Consider the following 17,932-nt stretch of genomic DNA (forward strand, 5'->3'; position numbering starts at 1 on the left):
CGCTGGACTCAAGTTCAGGGTCATAGTTATAAACCCAATGGGCTCAAAACACTTCCCCAGATGGACTCTATCGGACAATCCCACTGCCTATTTTCCAAAGTTTACTAATGCCTTTGTTCTTGCTCCAAATACATGAAGAACCCAGTGTTTTCCAACGAAGTTTGCCAGCATCTAAGTCTTCGTTGTACTATCATATAGCAAACACTTTGCAGAGTAGATGTCTTTGGGCTCTTAGACAATTCAGGGATGGAAAAAACAAGATTTTAACATCCTCCTGCACCACATCTCCCTGAATGCTTTCAGATCTATCTCTAATGCCACCTTCTCTGGACTCAGTCATTTATTTGCTTGACTTCTTTGTCCCTAGTCTTATTCCAAAAAGTCTTTGAAGCATATCCAGCCTTTTATTTCTAACTGTAAGTGGACTCAGTGTTTCCCTAAACCCAAAGACTGCCAGTATTTCTTCCCACTGGACCACACACTTGAGAAACATGTGCAGAAATTTAACAAATAAAACAAAAAGAAAGAAAAAGAAGGGACATGTTAAAAGGAGAAATATGTGTGCTTGGTCATATTCTCTCCTTCATCTCTAAGTTCCCCAAGGATAAGGCCCATCCACGACTTTGGAATTTCCTGAGGAATGGAACAAGCCTCTCCCAGTCCCCAACTCCTACTCACTGCTGACAAAACAGCATTACTTTATTCATTACTGTGAAAACTGCTGCAGTCACCCTGGGGAACAAACACCTTGCCCTTTATTTTGTCTTTCATGAAACCAAACTAATAATGCTGGCTCAAACAAGTTCTGTTCCCTAGTGATGACTCGGACAGAGGGATTTTTCCATTGCATCTAACTTGGACTTGTTCGGGCCCACATTTCCGGAATTCTAACGTGTGGTCACCGTGAACACATGATTTACTCTGTAGCTAAAACTCACAAAACCACATCTAATCACTTCAGAGGCCACCTACTACTCTGGTGGTTTCTACTGAATCCATCTGCCACCAACTATTTGCCGAAATCCATTCACATCAGTCCACTACCTCAAGTAAATAAGCACTCAAGAATATTTGTTGAATGAATAAATACACGAAGGCAAACAAAACTATTAGCTGTCTAAGGTAAAACTACAAAAGGCACACAAATGAATAAGGAAAATGGTTACCCTAAAGAGGTGTTCAAGTCTCAGAGGAGAACAAGACATGCTTTGGTTCAAGAAGTTCCAGAATGTCCTTGCCCACCCATAAGTCACCTTGCCAATTTCCCCTGCCCCCAAGACTCACCCAAGCCTCACTCCCTCTTAGGAACCGGCCCTAGCCTGCCTACACTGAGTAAAGTCACCCTTTTCCGAACTTCTGCTTTCCGTGTCGTATGCCAGCCTCTCGTGCCCCACGCCGAACTGGCCGTCAGCTTTCTTGTCTGTCTCTGGCACTAGGCTGGGGGAAGAGTTGAGAGTAGAGGCCACCTTGTCCATCTCTGCACCCCAGACTTCGCGCATGCTTGATGTGCTGAGTAAACAAACAAACAACTACAGGCAAAGCAAAACACAATAAATGCCACCCGAGGGACAAAAGATCCTGAGGAATTCAAAGAGAAAGAACAGCAGCTGCTGGGTGGACCCAAGAAGGAAATGTCATCTGAGCTCAGCTGTGAAGGATGGCAGGATTTTAAACGGCAGAGACCAAAGTTCGGGGGCTGGTGAAGGATGCTAGGGACAGACAGGCTAATACGAGCAGGGGGACAGAAGAAAGCAAGCAGGGAGACCACTAGGGCATACACAGAGAATCCAGTGGGAGAGCACAGGACAGCAGGTCAGAAAAGACAGTCTGAGGCTGGAATATGTGCAGCCCTGGGAGGATTATTTTCCCCACTGCAAGGAGAGGATTCTTGGGGATCAGAGATGTGGTATGTCAAAAGTATTCAGTCACTCCATCTATTGCTAATTAACTAGGCTTAGGGTTGCACAGCAGTCATTTATGTAAAAAGAGAAGCGCGCGCGTGCACGCGTGCGCGCGCGCACACACACACACACACACACACTTGTATATACACAGATCCCAGTTTCTGAGTCATGATTGACATTTTGGGTCAGATAAGTCTCTGTTGTGAGGACTGTCCTTTCTTGCAGGTCAGGACTGCAAAGCAAAGGCCCAGAGGTGGCTAATACGGAGTGATAGAGCACACTCTTCTGTGGAGGTGACAGGGAATCCTTTAGTGTGGCTGGCACCAGGGACAACAGTGAGGGCCAGGGTTGCAAAGGCAGGTGGCAGCCAGGTCATGGAGTGCAGGCCTTGGAGACCAGGCAGGATCCTGTGACTGGAGGGAAGCCATCAGGGACTGGTGAGGGAGGGCCTGAGCTATGGGGTGGCCAACCTGCGGCACGGGGTGCGGTAAGAAGGGGACAACTGAGTTGGGGAAATAGGGAGATGGCTGCTGATGAGGCCTGAACCAGGGCAGCAGCTGTGAGAAAGGTGGTCAGAGGATGGAACTGAGCTACTGTGGATGCAGAAGCCACAGACCTGGGTAGCAGATAGAAGGTGAAGGTCAAGGTCAAGGCAGAGGCAGAGACCCCCAGTGACAAGAAATTAAAAATACTTCACTAAACTTAGGGCTTCTTCTTGACCTGCCTTAGGAGAGACGCAGATCAATACTCTTATTTCACTGTGTGTGGAATAAATTCAAAAGATATAAAAGGTTTACACACTGTTTTTTGAAAGTTTTCCTCTTACCCCATCCCCCTACATATCCCCAAAAGTAACCACTATTGACTAGTTATCTCCCTCTTGAAATAGTCCATATGTGCACAAGCACATATGTCTATATAGCAATATATTATACATGTTTTTTATAACACACATAGTATCCCTTTACAAGAGAGGAAATAAAAACAGAGAAAGACAAGGAGAATTCTATGAAGTCAATGACAAAGCTGGGTTTAAAACCCTGACCTGTCCTTAAACTATGCGGGTGTCCTTTATTTACCTCTACACATTCTGATTCATACATACGGCAAATACAGGGCATTCTGCAAAGTACTGACAATACGAAGGACAAGACACCCCTCCTTTAAGATGTGAACCATGACACATCACCTAAGAGATATAGTCCAGCGTAATAATCAAGAGCATGGCATGATGCTGTGGGTTCTGCTAGAGCCAGTGGCTATCAGAAAATGCAGCTTGGAAGAGATGGTTTTGTCAAAATGTTTTGTCAGTTGTCTATTGCCACATAACAAATTGCCCCAAAACTTAGCAGCCTAAAATAAAAACCATTACCTCACAATTTTGGTAAAATAAAAACCATTTACCTCTGAGGATAAGGAATCAAGAAGTGACTCAAAGGCTGAGCACGGTGGCTCACGCCTATAATCCCAGAATCTTGGGAGGCCAAGGCGGGTGAACCACCTAAGGTCAAGAGTTCGAGACCAGTCTGGCCAACATGGTGAAACCCTGTCTCTACTAAAAATACAAAAATCAGCCAGGCATAGTGGCACACACCTTAGTCCCAGCTACTCAGGAGGGTGAGGTAGGAGAATTGCTTGAACCCATGAGGTGGATGTTGCAGTGACCCAGGATTGTGCTACTACACTCCAGCCTGGGTGGCAGAGTGAGACTCTGTCTCAAAAAAAAAAAAAAAAAAAGGAAGGAGGAGGAGGAGGATGAGAAAGAAGAGACTCAATCAGGTGGTTTTGGCTCAGAGTTTCTGATGAGGTTGCAGTTAAGATGTTAGTCAAGGTTGCAGTCATCTGAAAGCTTGACTGGGGCCAGGGGATCTGCTTCCAAGATGGCACACACTCACATGGCTATTGACAAGTGGCCTCAGTCCCTTGCCACAGGGGGTTTTTCGTGGGCTGCTTGAGTGCCCTTACAACATGGCAGCTGGCTTCCTCCACAGCAAGAGATCCAAGAGAAAGCAAGGAAGAAGCCACATGTCTTTTATAATTAAGCAATGGAAGTCACACTCCATCATTTCCATAATATCCTATTAGTTACACAGATCAGACCTTTTCAACATGGGAAGGGACAACAATGGAGCAAAAGGACCAGAAGGCACAGGTCACTGTGGGCCAACCGGCTACTATAAATGTCTTATGTACTCTGATTAACTTTGCCACTGTAGGTACTCCTGTTTCCATACTGGCTCTTGTCTAACGAAATTTAGAGTTTATGACATATTCCATTTTCTGCTTAAAGTGATCAAATAATAACGCCAAAATTTTCCACCAAGTAAAAATCTACTTAATGATCTTGGCAAGTCTTTAGAAAAATATCCATCAGGCAGAATTTAGAGGGTCAGAGAGAGTATAACATAGATTGAATAGGATTCCCAATAATAAAATTAAAGCTTTTTTCCTTTAGATGTTCAGGATTCAACTGTTTGCAATATTATGGTGGCTATGACCGTCCCAGGCTATTTACAACAGCCCCCCTCACTGCACCGCCCAATTCTTGTGGCTTGACCATATCCACATCTGGAAATGCATCTGGTGTAGGGCCCTCAGTGAGTAGCCATAGCTTCTTTGTTACTCACACTTCCGGACTCTGAGCAGTGTCCATGGATGGCTCAGAGATTTCAGAACATCCACTCCACATGGGGAGATAGGCAAGCACCCCACTAGTTACTTTCTCTGCTTCTATAAGCATTTAAAGGCATTTCCAGCAGTGACCCATTATAAAAGTCTTATCAGGCAAGAAACAAATAAAAACTTTCCCCCTACAAACCTTCTCCATCAGCATACCAAGCTTCTCCCTTCAGCTATAAGCCCTATCAACTCTCATCCACCTGCCCAAAGACACATGTTATACATTCAGGAAACTGGTACCTAGCAAGGAGCAAAAACTCATAAGGAAAATGGGGCCCTACCTAATCCTATTTCCATCCCTTTCTCCATAGGAGTCAGGAGAGACAGAGACAGGTAATAATCCTTTTAAAAATAGAATGAAATTGTGGAAGAGACCTCAGAGATCCCGTGCTTCCATCCTAAGTGTCAGCATGAACGAACCATCCCAGGGCCTCCCATCTCACTGCTCAAGCCCAGAGCAGGCTTGAAGGAATCTGCCTGTGTCAAACATTCACACTCCCCCACAAAAACACATACACACACACCTGCTTGTCTGTCTGTCTGTCTCTAAACATCTGTCCTTCATATGCTCCACACAGGCTGCATGAGCTGGTCCCTATCTGCTTCTACATCCTCTCATACCAGACTTTCAACCACCCTTCACAGCCCAGCCTCACCTGCCATGGTTTAACAGCTTGAACAAACCACACTCCCTTCTGTCGTAAGCCCCTTACACATGCTATTTCCTCTGCTTGGACCCTTCTCTGGATTTATAAAAATCTAGTTAATTCCCATTCATCCTTCAGATTTCCATCATCATTTTCCTCAAGGAAACTTTTTCTCCCTCCCTGAACTTCAAAGCATTTATCACATCTGAATTACACATGTATGTATTTTTTTCTTTTTTCTGAGATGGGGGTCTTGCTATCTTACCCAGCTGGACTCCAATTCCTGGGCTCAAGTGATCTTCCTGCTTCATGCACCCTAGTAGCTGGGACTACAGGGTGCACAACCACACCCAGAAAATCACACATTTATCCATGTGATTATCTGAATAACGTCTTTCTCACCCCTTTTGTCCATGTTATTCCTACAACCCAGCACAGTGCCTGACATAAATAAAATGCTTCTTAGATATTTGCTTAATTAATGACTATAGGTGAACTATTTATTGAATGGATATTCCAAAAACTGTATCAACAATCCATTCCGAACAGTTAGACACTGACTATTGAACATGAAATCTGAGTGGTTTGAGCCTATTCTCGTCACTGTTCACCACAGGTGGGAAACAGGCAAGGGCCCCCCCTCGCTCCATCGGTGATCAGGAGGCCCGAGGAAGGTTAGGCATAGGCAGCCTGACCACGCGACCAAGTTCCTCGGCTGTGCTTCCAGCGCATTACCTCCTTCTCTACCCAACTAAGTCTTGACACTTTCTCCGCACACTGCTGTGAATTTGCTGTGATTTTGAGACATCGAGATGCCCTGGGTATCAGCCCTATCTTCTGCTCCTTATTGGCACTGCTGGAAAATGCCAGCCTGCTTAAACATGTTCATGAGGCATCAAGGTAGGGTCATTAAAAATTACCCAATGTCCTACCTCTCCACGTGAGGGATCCTCTTAATGGAATTTCCCATCAGTTCTTCCTGCACTGTGAGGCTAAAGCCAAAATCTTCTCTACAGAACAGCAGCTGCTAAATCTACTCGCCAAAAGCCCTAACGCTAGTCCTGGAAATAGAAGCCCTTTATTCTATCATCGTAGCCAGGAAAGGTAGAGGCTCTCCTCATAAATTGTTTACCAGCTCCTACCCTCTGGAAATCTGAACTGTAACTGGAAACTGATTTACTGAATAAGTGAAATATATTTTAACTCATCAGCCAAATCAATATTTTTTCTTTGTCTTCCTAGCAATTCTAATTGTTAACTCTGAGTTTCACTAAAAGGAGCTGGGTACAAAATCAGCAAGTTCAAGGTATACCAATGTCCCAAAGCTCCTGGAGAGGTTCTTCAAAGAGGAAGGCTCTTTTTCATTTCTAATTTTTAAGTATTTGGTACATAAAAGGCACTTAGTGTGTCAACTCACAGAAATGACATGCTATTTCTCACCTGAATTTTGCCACCTAAAGCAATAAACCTGTCCTGATCTCCTACTCTGCACATCCCTCAATCACAGCACCCATAACTTCATCATTTTACTTGCACATCTTTCTGCCCACAAGACCACATAAGATCCTCAAAGTTAGAGACCACAGCTTGCTTGCCTTTATATTCTTGGTGACTAGCACTGTGCTGGCACAGAAAGCACACTCAGGTATTTGACGGCAAATGAATCCGCATATCTAAAGATAAACCAGCATATCTTTGTCGTCTATGACCTAACCTATGGCAAGTGACTCTAGGCAGCTCAGGTAAAACACCAGGCGTGACTTGCAGAGATGCTCTGTTTACCCCTCATGGAGGCCCCCTAAGAGATGTGTCCATTGCCCAGCCCCCCGGAGTTTTGTCATGACAGCCACTGACTCTCAGGACATGAGAGGCACCTGGGATCAGAGCCACCGAATGGGGCACTGGGCCTGTGATGGGTTCAAAAGCAACATCCCAGGACACCACTCTAGACCTCTTATTTATATACTTTTTAACCAACACAAAACACAAAAGAGTTACACAACTATTAAAAGAGCCATTTCTGGGGCGGGCAAAAGAGAGAGAGAGAAAAATAAAAGAGATCTTTTTTTAGCCTTAACTCTTACCCATTTCACTTTTGCCTATGGAAAGTTCCATGTCACTCTAGGCACGCTTGAGTCTGTGGAAAAGGGATATTTTCCTTTTCCTGGGCACCTGATTGCAGACCCCACCACTTCTCCAGCTCTCAGTAGCTGTCATTCGGGGTAAGTTGATTATTTGAAGTTAAAATGCAGAGGAAATGAGGAGCTTCTGCTGTTTCCCTGGCCAACCTGGCTCCCTTGGAGAAGACAGAAATGAGATTTTACACTGAATTAGCCATGTCTTAAGGGAAGCAATTCCACTGATCCTGAGATTAGCGCTGGTTTTACCATTTGACCTTCTGCTGACCTTATGCTTTGGAAGAACCTGTTCGGAGACTGGCAAGAAAGAGGGAAGGGACAAAACTAGAAATGATGTGGGAACACGGCACCAATGCATATATTCATTTCTGTAAGACTGAGTGACATTTCCAAATTGCTGAGTAAAATACACACATACATCCAAAATTGGAGGGTGGTGGTGAAGGGGGAGAAAAGTTTCAACATTATTGAATTTGAATACAATTCTTACAAGGGTTAGAGAATATAAAATATGGGCAGAAAGAATTTACAGTATGAAGAACAGACAAGACAGAAGTACAGAAACTCAGTATGGAAATGTATAACGCAAAAATAGGCTGCTTGAAGAAACTGCCCCAAGAGATTGTTAACTACGTCAAATGAACTGCCCTTCCCCTTACTTTCCTGTTACTGGATGTGGCTGCTTCTCTTCAGGTCTCTGTGTCTGTGTCTTCTCTTCCTCCTCAGGCCCTCAGTCCCCTTCCCTTCTTTCTCTCTCTGTCACTCGCTCACACTCCCTCCAACGACTCCCAGTTGGATAGGGCAGCCCTGTTCCTCATCTTCACACAGAGGGACCCTAGGGTCTCAAGATGAACTCATGAGCCTTTCCATTCCCAGTACAGCCCCCTTCCCGGCACCCAGAGACGATGCCTGCTCAGGTCAGCTCTATCTCTTCTTCCTTCTCACCCCAATCCATGCTCCCTGCGGGGGCTCCGCAGTCAGCCCTTACTTCCTGCTCATCTCTCCTCACTCTCTACGTCTAACCATTCCACCTGCAGCCTCAGGTCACACCACCACCCAGTAATGTCCCTATTAGGTCCCTGTATTAGTCCGTTTTCACACTGCTGATAAAGACATACCCAAGACTGGGCAATTTACAAAAGAGAGAGGTTTAATTGAACTTACAGTTCCATGGGGCTACAGTTCCACCTCACAATCATGGTGGAAGGCAAGGAGGAGCAAGTCCCGTCTTACACGGATGGCAGCAGGCAAAGAGAGAATGAGGAAGACGCAAAAGCGGAAACCCCCAATAAACCCATCAGATTTCGTGGGAATTATTTACTACCATGAGAACAGTGTGGGGGAAACCACCCCCATGATTCAATTATCTCCCACCAGTCCCTCCCACAATATGTGGGAATTATGGGAGTATAATTCAAGATGAGATTTGGGTGGGGACACAGCCAAACCATATCAGTCCCTAATAAAAGAAACATCATTGCTCCCTCAATGACTACCAACTAAAAAGAGTCTCCATAATCTCACCCCACTCCACCTTTCCTATTTTAACTCTTTTTGTTTGTTCTTTAACACACACACACACACACACACACACACACACGCACACAAACCTGTTACCAAAGAAAACTTCAAGGTTGGGTACAGCGGGTCACACCTATAACCCCAATATTTTGGGAGGCTGACGTGAGCAGATGGCTTGAGCTCAGGAGTTCAAAACCAGCCTGAGCAACGTGGTAAAACCCTGTCTTTACAAAAACCAGCCAGGTGTGGTGGAATGCACCTGTAGTCCTAGCTCCTTGGGAGGCTGAGGTGGGAGCATGGCTTGAACCCAGGAGGCGGAGGCTGAAGTGAGCTGAGATCGTGCCACTGCACTCCAGCCTGGGTGACAGAGCCAGACTCTGTCTCAAAAAAAAGAAAAAGAAAAAGAAAAAAAAGGAAGAAAACTTCAAACATTTGCCAAAGTAGAGAGGATATGTAATTAACTCTCACCTACCCATTACCCAGCTTTAACACACATCAGTGCACGGCTGATCTTATTTCATCCAAACCCCACTGACTTCCCCCAACGAAGTGGATTATTTTAAAGCAAACTTCAGACATCCTATAAAAACCTCAGTATGTTTCTTTAAAAGTCAGAGACTTGGCCGGGCATGGTGGTTCACGCCTGTAATCCCAGCACTTTGAGAGGCCGAGGCGGGTGAATTACCTGAGGTCAGGAGTTCTAGACTAGCCTGGACAACATGGTGAAATCCTGTCTCTACTAAAACTGCAAAAATCAGCTGGTTGTGGTGGCAGGCGCCTGTAATCCCAGCTACTCAGGAGGCTGAGGTACAAGAATCACTTGAACCCGGGAGGGAGAGGTTGCAGTGAGCCAAGATCACATCACTGCACTCCAGTCTGGACAATAAGAGCAAGATTCCATCTCAAAAAAAAAAGGAAAAAAAAAAAAAAAGAAGTCAGAGACTCTTAACAACAACAGCACTATTATCACCCCTTAAAAATTGTTTAATTTCTTTAAATATCATTAATATAGAGTGCTAAAATGTTCCCAATGATTTCAGGTATTTTGTTTTTTACAGTCAGTTTGTTTCAGTTGGGATCCAAGCACGGTCTACACATTGGATCTGAGCACCCGCCCTTTAAGTGTCTGATTCTGTATTCACCTTAACTTCTCTTTCTGCACAAAGCCCAGCCTAGACCTCTCACTTTCCCACCTACAAGGTATTGCTCATGCTGTACTCAGCACCCAAAATGTCCTCAGCCCCCATGCCCAAACATCACTCAAAATCCAACTCAAATACTGTCCCCTCCATGAAATATTTCATGATTGCCACCAGTCCTCTTCCTAAACACAGCCATGGGGTCTCCTATAGAGTTTCCTATATGACTTTATCCGCACGTCACTTGGCTCCTTTACTCTTGTCTATAATCAGCTTGAGAGTTACGTATCTCCCCTTCAATCTCCTGGAAGGGTAAATTTCACCTGATTTATATTTATAGTCCTCACGAACTTAGCACAATGCCCTGTACTTGGCAGTTGCCCAGTAAATCAATTTGTAAGTGCTGTATTTAAAAATAATGCAAACGGAGAAAGGAAGGATGGCAAGAGTATCTCACATGTCTTCATCCTATCTCCTCTTCTCCCTCATCCATTCCCTTGGGAGATATCTGTTGCATAACTGCTGTATGTTGGGCACTCTGAAAGTGCCTAATGGCCCAAAAGTCATATTATCTGGCACAAAAATAAAAGTGGCTTTTTTATCAGCATCAAAATACTTGCAACTCTTACATGCAAAATTACTCCTTCCAAGATTAACATTAACATCACGATATTGCTCCTAACAAACAAGATTTGTTCATTTTCATGAGAAATAATTTGAATGTATAAATTAAAGCCAAAACAGTCTAATGGTTGGTCTTGGGATTGTTGAGGACTCTAAAGACATCTCCCTTTTGTCTATTCATTCATCTAACTCACAAACATTCACTAAACATCTATTAAGTACCAGGCACACTGGTGTTACCAAGTAGAAAATGATGCTAGTACCTAGTACAGCAGGGAAGATAAAACCCAGAACAAAATTGCCAACAGTACCAGGTCTCTAGAAACTGTAAGGTCCAAAAAGCAATGAGGGAAGTTCCTGGAGGAGCTGGAATCTGAGCGGAGCCTACTTTCTGAGAAATTTTAAGAACTATGCTGCCTGTACTTCTCTTTTGCACAAGAGTTGCAGATAGGAAGGGTTAGGTTTGGAAAAAAGAAGCCAACAGCTGTGAACAAGGTTCATTTTACTCCCAGATGGCAGCCATTCACATCCCCATTGAGCTTCCATTTCCTCTAATGGGTTCCAGTCATGGCCACAAACCCAAGGAAGAAGAAGATATTTCCTTTTCAAAACGAAAAAAAAGTGTAAAATGACCAGAAACAGAGAAAAAAGCATGTTATGAAATAAGTTGCTTAAGTGCTTAGTCCTTTAAAAGAATGTTTGGTAGATATAATCTCCTTTCTAACAGACTACGAAGATCCATTTCTCTATAAGAAGAGAACTTAAAATAGTGTACATGATAATCCAAACCACCAGCGCTCTGCCAGTGAGATGCAATTCATTCTGCTGGGTGAGGAAACCCCACACAACCTAGGCATTCATGAATTCCATCCACTGAGCAATCAATCTGTTCTTAAAAAGATGTGGCTGATGGGTCTACAAAATACACTATTACAGAGTCATCTGTTTGGAATACCTGTACAACATTCTAAATATAATTTGTCATTTTTCACCAAATGTGCTAGTAATGTAAAACTTGTAGTGCTCAAGCTAGGATGAAGTGCTTGTTACTTTACAATGATAAAATAGCACTTTAGGGGGTTTTGGCACTGGGGCAGTGGCAAGAAAAAGAAAAACTGATGACAGAAGTTTGGGCTGCTTCATAAGACCTATTGAAGAAACAAACTTTTTAATGCAATAAAATTTCTTAAAGAAATGCCCGTTTTTGGGGGGAGGTTGAGACCAACGGATCACCTGAGGTCAGGGGTTCGAGACCAGCTTGGCCAACATGGTGAAACCCCCGTCCCTACTAAAAATACAAAAATTAGTCAGGCATGGTGGCGCACACCTGTAATCCCAGCTACTCGGGAAGCTGTGGCAGAAGAATCACTTGAACCCAGGAGGTGGAGGTTGCAATGAGACAAGATCATTCTACTTCACTCCAGCCTTGGCGACAGAGTGACACTCCATTTCCAAAAAAAAAAGTCACTTTTTAGCCACAGTGGTGGTGGGTTCTCCCCCTGGGGCAGGAAAAAATCTAAGAGTAAGAGCACATACTTAAGAAACAGTATTTACCAGATTTAAAAATTACGCTTAATTCACTCTCCTCCAAATACTTAATAATCTTCAGATTCTATTCTATAATACCAAGACATAAATAACCAAAAACAGCATCCATCTACTAAATTGATACATTTGTCCTGCATAAAATATGACTCTATCATATTTGTTAAGCAGTCACCTTCAGAAGCAAAAGCTAATATGGTGAAAAAACACAATCAGGATCCTCTTTAAGAAACTGCAAGCCGGGCGCAGTGGCTCAAGCCTATAATCCCAGCACTTTGGGAGGCCGAGATGGGTGGATCACAAGGTCAGGAGATCTAGACCATCCTGGCTAACATGGTGAAGCCCCGTCTCTATTAAAAAAAATACAAAAAAACTAGCCGGGCGATGTGGCGGGCGCCTGTAGTCCCAGTTACTTGGGAGGCTGAGGTAGGAGAATGGCGTAAACCTGGGAGGCGGAGCTTGCAGTGAGCTGAGATCCAGCCACTCCACTCCAGCCTGGGCGACAGAGCGAGACTCCGTCTCAAAAAAAAAAAAAAAAAGAAAAAAAAATAGAAACTGCAAGGAAGCAGGCACCGGGGCTCACATCTAGATAACTTGAGGTCAAGTGTTCGAAACCAGCCTGATCAACATGGCGAAAGCCCATCTCTACTAAAAATACAAAAAAATTAGCCAGGCATGGTGGCACATGCCTGTAATCCCAGCTACCTGGGAGGCTGAGGCATGAGAATTGCTTGAATCTGGGACGTGGAGGTTGCAGTGACCCAAGACCTTGCCACTGCACTCCAACCAGGGTGACAGAGCAAGACTCCATCTCAAGACAAACAAAAAAAAAGAAGGAAAGAGAAAGAAAACGCAGAGAAATTCAAAAGCAAGGCACAGAAATTCACAGAATACCAGAGTTCCCTAAAAGACCTCCCACATCATCACTGAAAAAATTCAACAGGAACTACATGGCAGGGACTGAAAACCCAGTCAGAAAGGAAATTTGTCCTAAACTTTCACTTGCCAAACACTGTACCAGGCACCATGTTGAGCTCAAGGGGTTAAGAGCACAGGCTCTTGACTTGCATATGGGGTGTACTGGTCTATGTCATTTTATTTATTTATTTTGTAATTTGAAGATATGCTTAAAAGTTGGGAGATCTCACAGAAACATCCAGGTATCTGGCTTCTTGAAAAAAATGAAAGATCTAGCAACACGGGCCGCCCAGCATTCCCTCACTGGCAACTCTAAGCTGGAGCAGAGAAGCCACTGAAGCCTCCAGCAAAGGACATGCCCTCCAGCCAGCTTGTCACAGTCCCCACCATACCCTCCTATCATCCCAACAACAGATGCAGCACTTTACTCATTTATGCTCCCTGTCTGGCCCCAGAGGTACTAGAGTTTGTCACTCCCTCTCAGGGAAAAAAAAAAAAGGCGGGGGGACGAAAGTGCCCCCTGTGCCTAAGAAGTGCAGAGTCTAATGGAGGAGGCAGACAAGATGAGAAATTACAATAGGGTGTGATACCAACTACAGTAGAAGAATGGCCGGGGTTCCACAGAAACCCTAAGGAAGGTGAAGGAAGGTGCAACTAACTCCACCAAAGGTAGTTTAGGTATCTAGGGTGTGTTCACAAAAGAGAAGACATCTGGGGAAGGTCTTGCAGGAGAAGAACAGCCTGGTCAGATGGCAAAGTAGGAGCAAGTCACTCTACACGTATGAAGAGGTGAGAGGTCTGAAAGATACAGAGTTTTTTGGGGATGGGTTAGGCAGAGAAGGAACTTCTTCCCTATGATGCTAACAATTTTCAGCTGAAATCTGGGGCAATGGGGAGTCAAGCAAGTTACTTAAGCAGAGGCTGACATGATCAGATTTGTTTTTTTAAGGAATGATGCTGGCAGCAGTATAGAAAACAGCCTGGAACAAAGAGCCCTTGCTGGCCAGCACCCCCACTGGGTACTAAGGCGAACCCCTTTGCGTTAGCTTCCCGGTGCTCGGAAACTGTCCATTCTCTGCCAATGATACACCTCTTGACTACTTGGCCTGTTTTGCTTTTACAGACTGATATGGGTCAACGTAGTTATTGCTCTTGAACTGGCATAATGAAAATATTCTGAGTTACTATATAATGCAGACATTTGAAAGGGTCAAAATGCAGTAACGTAAGTCTCTACTGATGATCTCAATTCCATACAACAAAGATATCCTTTCACCTACCACGTGTCCTTTCCTCACTTACGTATCTCTGACAGTAGTGAACCCGGAAGCTTTCAATAAAATAGCCCCTACCCCATGTGAGGCACAAGTTTGATTTTCCTTATACTTAAATCACTACAGACATATCCCCCAACACTATTCTCAACTACCCTTAAAGGAGGCACCCAGAATACACCACATTAAGTCGAGCTTTGAGGCAAGATTTAAGGGTGATAAAGATATGGGTCCAAAGGAGAACCATTTTACTCAGTAGCCTATTGGCATATACCTGATGAAGCAACAGCACATAAAGATCAATCACAAGGGTATCAGGCTGCTGCACAGAAATGAAATGAGATGCAAATAACAGACACGTCCCCTCAAAGCAATAAAAATTAAATCGGTTTCGCTTTTCTCCCTCAAATTCAGTCAAATCTAAAAAAAAAAAAAAAAAAATCAGATAGGGAAATCAACAAGAGGCTTTTAAAAACGGTCTCAAAATTGTAATAACCCCAAACAGACTATTTCCCAGACTTTTTATTGTTATAACAAACAAACCCATCTTTCACTTCTTGTCATTTGCAATTACTGTGCCATAATTGAAAATCACTGAATCACCATAGGGCTTAGGGGAGAGAAGGCCTACTAGCTCTGAGCTGTCACTGTAATCACCACAGAATAAACAATATCAAGAGCTCTTTCTTCATCGTTTTTAACCTATATATTGCAGAGTCTCTGAAAATTGTATACTCTGTAATTCCCCTCTTTCCCTAAAGATGGCATGACATTTCAAACCATTTTCCCCTTCAAAATACTGTTTTTCTCTTCTTCAACAGTCAGTATGACGTCTGCCCCAAAAGACTTCAGCATAATTTTGAATCTATTTGTAGGAGCCAAGAATTCAATTAAGAGAAAAATTATCTTGGAAGGGTTTGGGCAATTCAGCCAATTAACCCTCTTGTAACTGCTGAGAAAGGAACCTGAACTGTCTAACAAAAGGCTACACAAAATCAAAAGGAACAGCCTAGGGCAGGGGGTGAAGGATTCCAGGAATTTGGGTCCTGTCTACACTTCTGCCCATTAACATGGTCACACAATGCCCTCGGCCTCTGACCGTTGGGAACGCCTGGGAGAGTACAGCCCTCCACTCTGCAATGGGCTGCAGAACCTCAAGTGTTCATCTGCAGCCTCTTCATCTCCCCATCTGCAACAGGATTTAACCAATGTCCCTACCAACGTTTCAGTTTATAGACTTTAAAAGGTCAATAGCAGGACCATTGAGCTTATTCTTTGTTAATAAGCTCTGTGTCCATGATCTGATGAACTGAGATTCACTCTTTAATTAAAAGGAAGGAAGGGAATTTGCAGTGGTGTGGGAGAGAGGGTCTTGGGAATCTGTTCCCAAGCCAGATTCTCCTGCCCCATCCCTCACCTTGGTTGCTTCTTCCACACTCTCCCTCAGGGCCTGCAGCTCAGCATCATATTGCTCCTTCAGCTTGTCCATCTCCTGATCATGGCTGGAAACCTCTTCTTTCAGGGCTCCCTTCAGGGCAGTGAGTTCACGCTCTCGCTTTCTCAAGAGGTCTTCTTGCTCCTCTTTGGCAATCAGCAGATCTTGAAGATCCTGTTTTGCCTGTAAGAGCTCCTAGAGAGAAGAAACATGAAGGGAGGAGGTGACGATGAAACATCTTGTTGAGAGGCCCTGTATCTCCCCTCCAGTTCAGTCCCCATATGCACGGCCATCTCACCTTGCCCTGCCACTCTCTCCTTCTCATCCCACAAACCTGTTTAAACCATTTTTTCCTCTCCCCCTGCACTTCTCAGAGGCCATGATTCCCTTGGATTCCTCTGTCTTTGCTTCTTGGAGATTCGATTGAATTTGAGGGAGAAAGGGGAAACTAATGTAAATTTCACTGCTTTGGTAAACACGTCTGTATTTTCCATCTCGTTTCACTTCTGTGTAGTGATCTGTTGCCCTTGCTGTTGCCCTTGCTCTTGCCCTGTGTGTGCTGTTGCTTCACGGGGGACACGCCAACTTGCCTACCTTGCTTCATATCCCCTAGGACCCTGAGTGTGGTCAAACCCTTCATCCACATTCCTTGTACTCAGGACGACTTTGCCCGTTTTTCTTCTATCTCATTTGCCCACCTGAGCAGAGCACAATATTCACATTTTCCCCTTCTTAACTGCCAAGTATTAATGAGGAAGGTCACAAAGCTGGGGCAACAGGCTCCACTACAAATCACATTACCTGAGCCTAGTGTGTCCTGCCAAAGGCTCGGCGTTCCTTTTCCTCCAGCATCTTTGTTCCAGAACTTCTCAGTTTTCCAGCTCAGGACTCGCCCTCACAGACACTTCTGCCCTTCCCTCAGCCAGAGAGATGTGGGCACATTGGCTCCCTCTCCACCTCAACCCCTCTACACTCCAGGCCTTCTTCCACCCAGTCCCTCCAAAGAGAATGCACTGTCCCCTGCCAGCCTGCTCCCAGTCTTCACTCCATCAGTTATTGACATGGTTTGGCTCAGTGTCCTCACCCAAATCTCATCTCGAGTTATAATTCCCATAATCCCCACGTGTCAAGGGAGGGACACTGTGGGAGATGATCGGATCATGGGGTAGTTTTCCCCACATTGTTCTTGTGATAGTGAGTTCTCACGAGATATGATGGTTTTATAAGGGGCTTTTCCCCCTTCGCTTACTCTCTCTCCTGCTGCCTTGTGTAGAAGGTGCCTACTTCTCCTTCTGCCATGATTGTAAGTTTCCTGAGGCCTCCCCAGCCATGCGGAACTGTGAGTCAATTAAACCTCCGTTGTTTATAAATTACCCAGTCTCAGGCAGTGTCTTTATAGCAGAGTGAGAACGGACTAATACAGTTGTCTTTTCTTTCTGCCATTTTGTTCCTATCCATATTCTTGAATCTTGGTTACCTGCCAAACTTCACCACCAAAATGTCTGAAAGCATAATTTCTGTTCACTGCCTCTACTTCATGACTGCCCGTTCACTCCTTAATCTCTTGCTGTATGATTTTTGTCCCTACTCTACCAAGACAGTCCCCTCTGAGGTAACTGTGACCTTTAATCATATCTGATGGCCTTTTCCCAGTCGTCAATTTTCTTTAACCCTCTTTCATCCTCCCTTCCTGTCTCTCTAAGACGCCCTTCTTTCTTGGAATGCCAAGATAACACAGACTCCTGTTTTCTTCCCACAGGCTGCTTCTTCTGTGATAGTCTTTTCTGGCTTTTCTCTCCCTCTTCCCAAAATCTATGATGATCTCCAAGAATGCAACTTTGCATTCTTTACTCTCTTTTAGCAAGCTCATTTTTGTTTTTCCAACTATTAATTCTATGTAAATGACTCCTAAACTTTAGCCTCTTACCCTTCTCAGAGTTCAAACCTGCACTAACACATTCAAAGACCTGCTAGATGCACCCATCTGGGTGTCCTGTGATACCTCAGATTCAGTAGGATTACAGTCTCAAGAGAATTCATCATGCTCCTTCCTTCCTTCTTCCTTTGCTCTTTGCTCTTGTGAAAAGCACCACCTGCCCCCTCAGCAC

The 17,932-nt window shown here is 44.3% G+C and overlaps 1 protein-coding gene across 2 annotated transcripts in view; it reads right to left on the reverse strand.

The window, feature by feature from the left end:
• Positions 1-17,932, reverse strand: part of CGNL1 (cingulin like 1) — a 181,899-nt gene that overhangs the window by 71,656 nt on the left and 92,311 nt on the right. For both annotated transcript variants that reach the window (XM_023228630.2, XM_023228631.3), the window contains one exon: positions 15,807-16,019. In XM_023228630.2, coding sequence (XP_023084398.1) covers positions 15,807-16,019 — 213 coding nt within the window. The remainder of the gene's footprint in view (positions 1-15,806; positions 16,020-17,932) is intronic.

The sequence above is a fragment of the Piliocolobus tephrosceles genome, chromosome 6, assembly GCF_002776525.5.
Source record: "Piliocolobus tephrosceles isolate RC106 chromosome 6, ASM277652v3, whole genome shotgun sequence".
NCBI lineage: Eukaryota > Metazoa > Chordata > Mammalia > Primates > Cercopithecidae > Piliocolobus > Piliocolobus tephrosceles.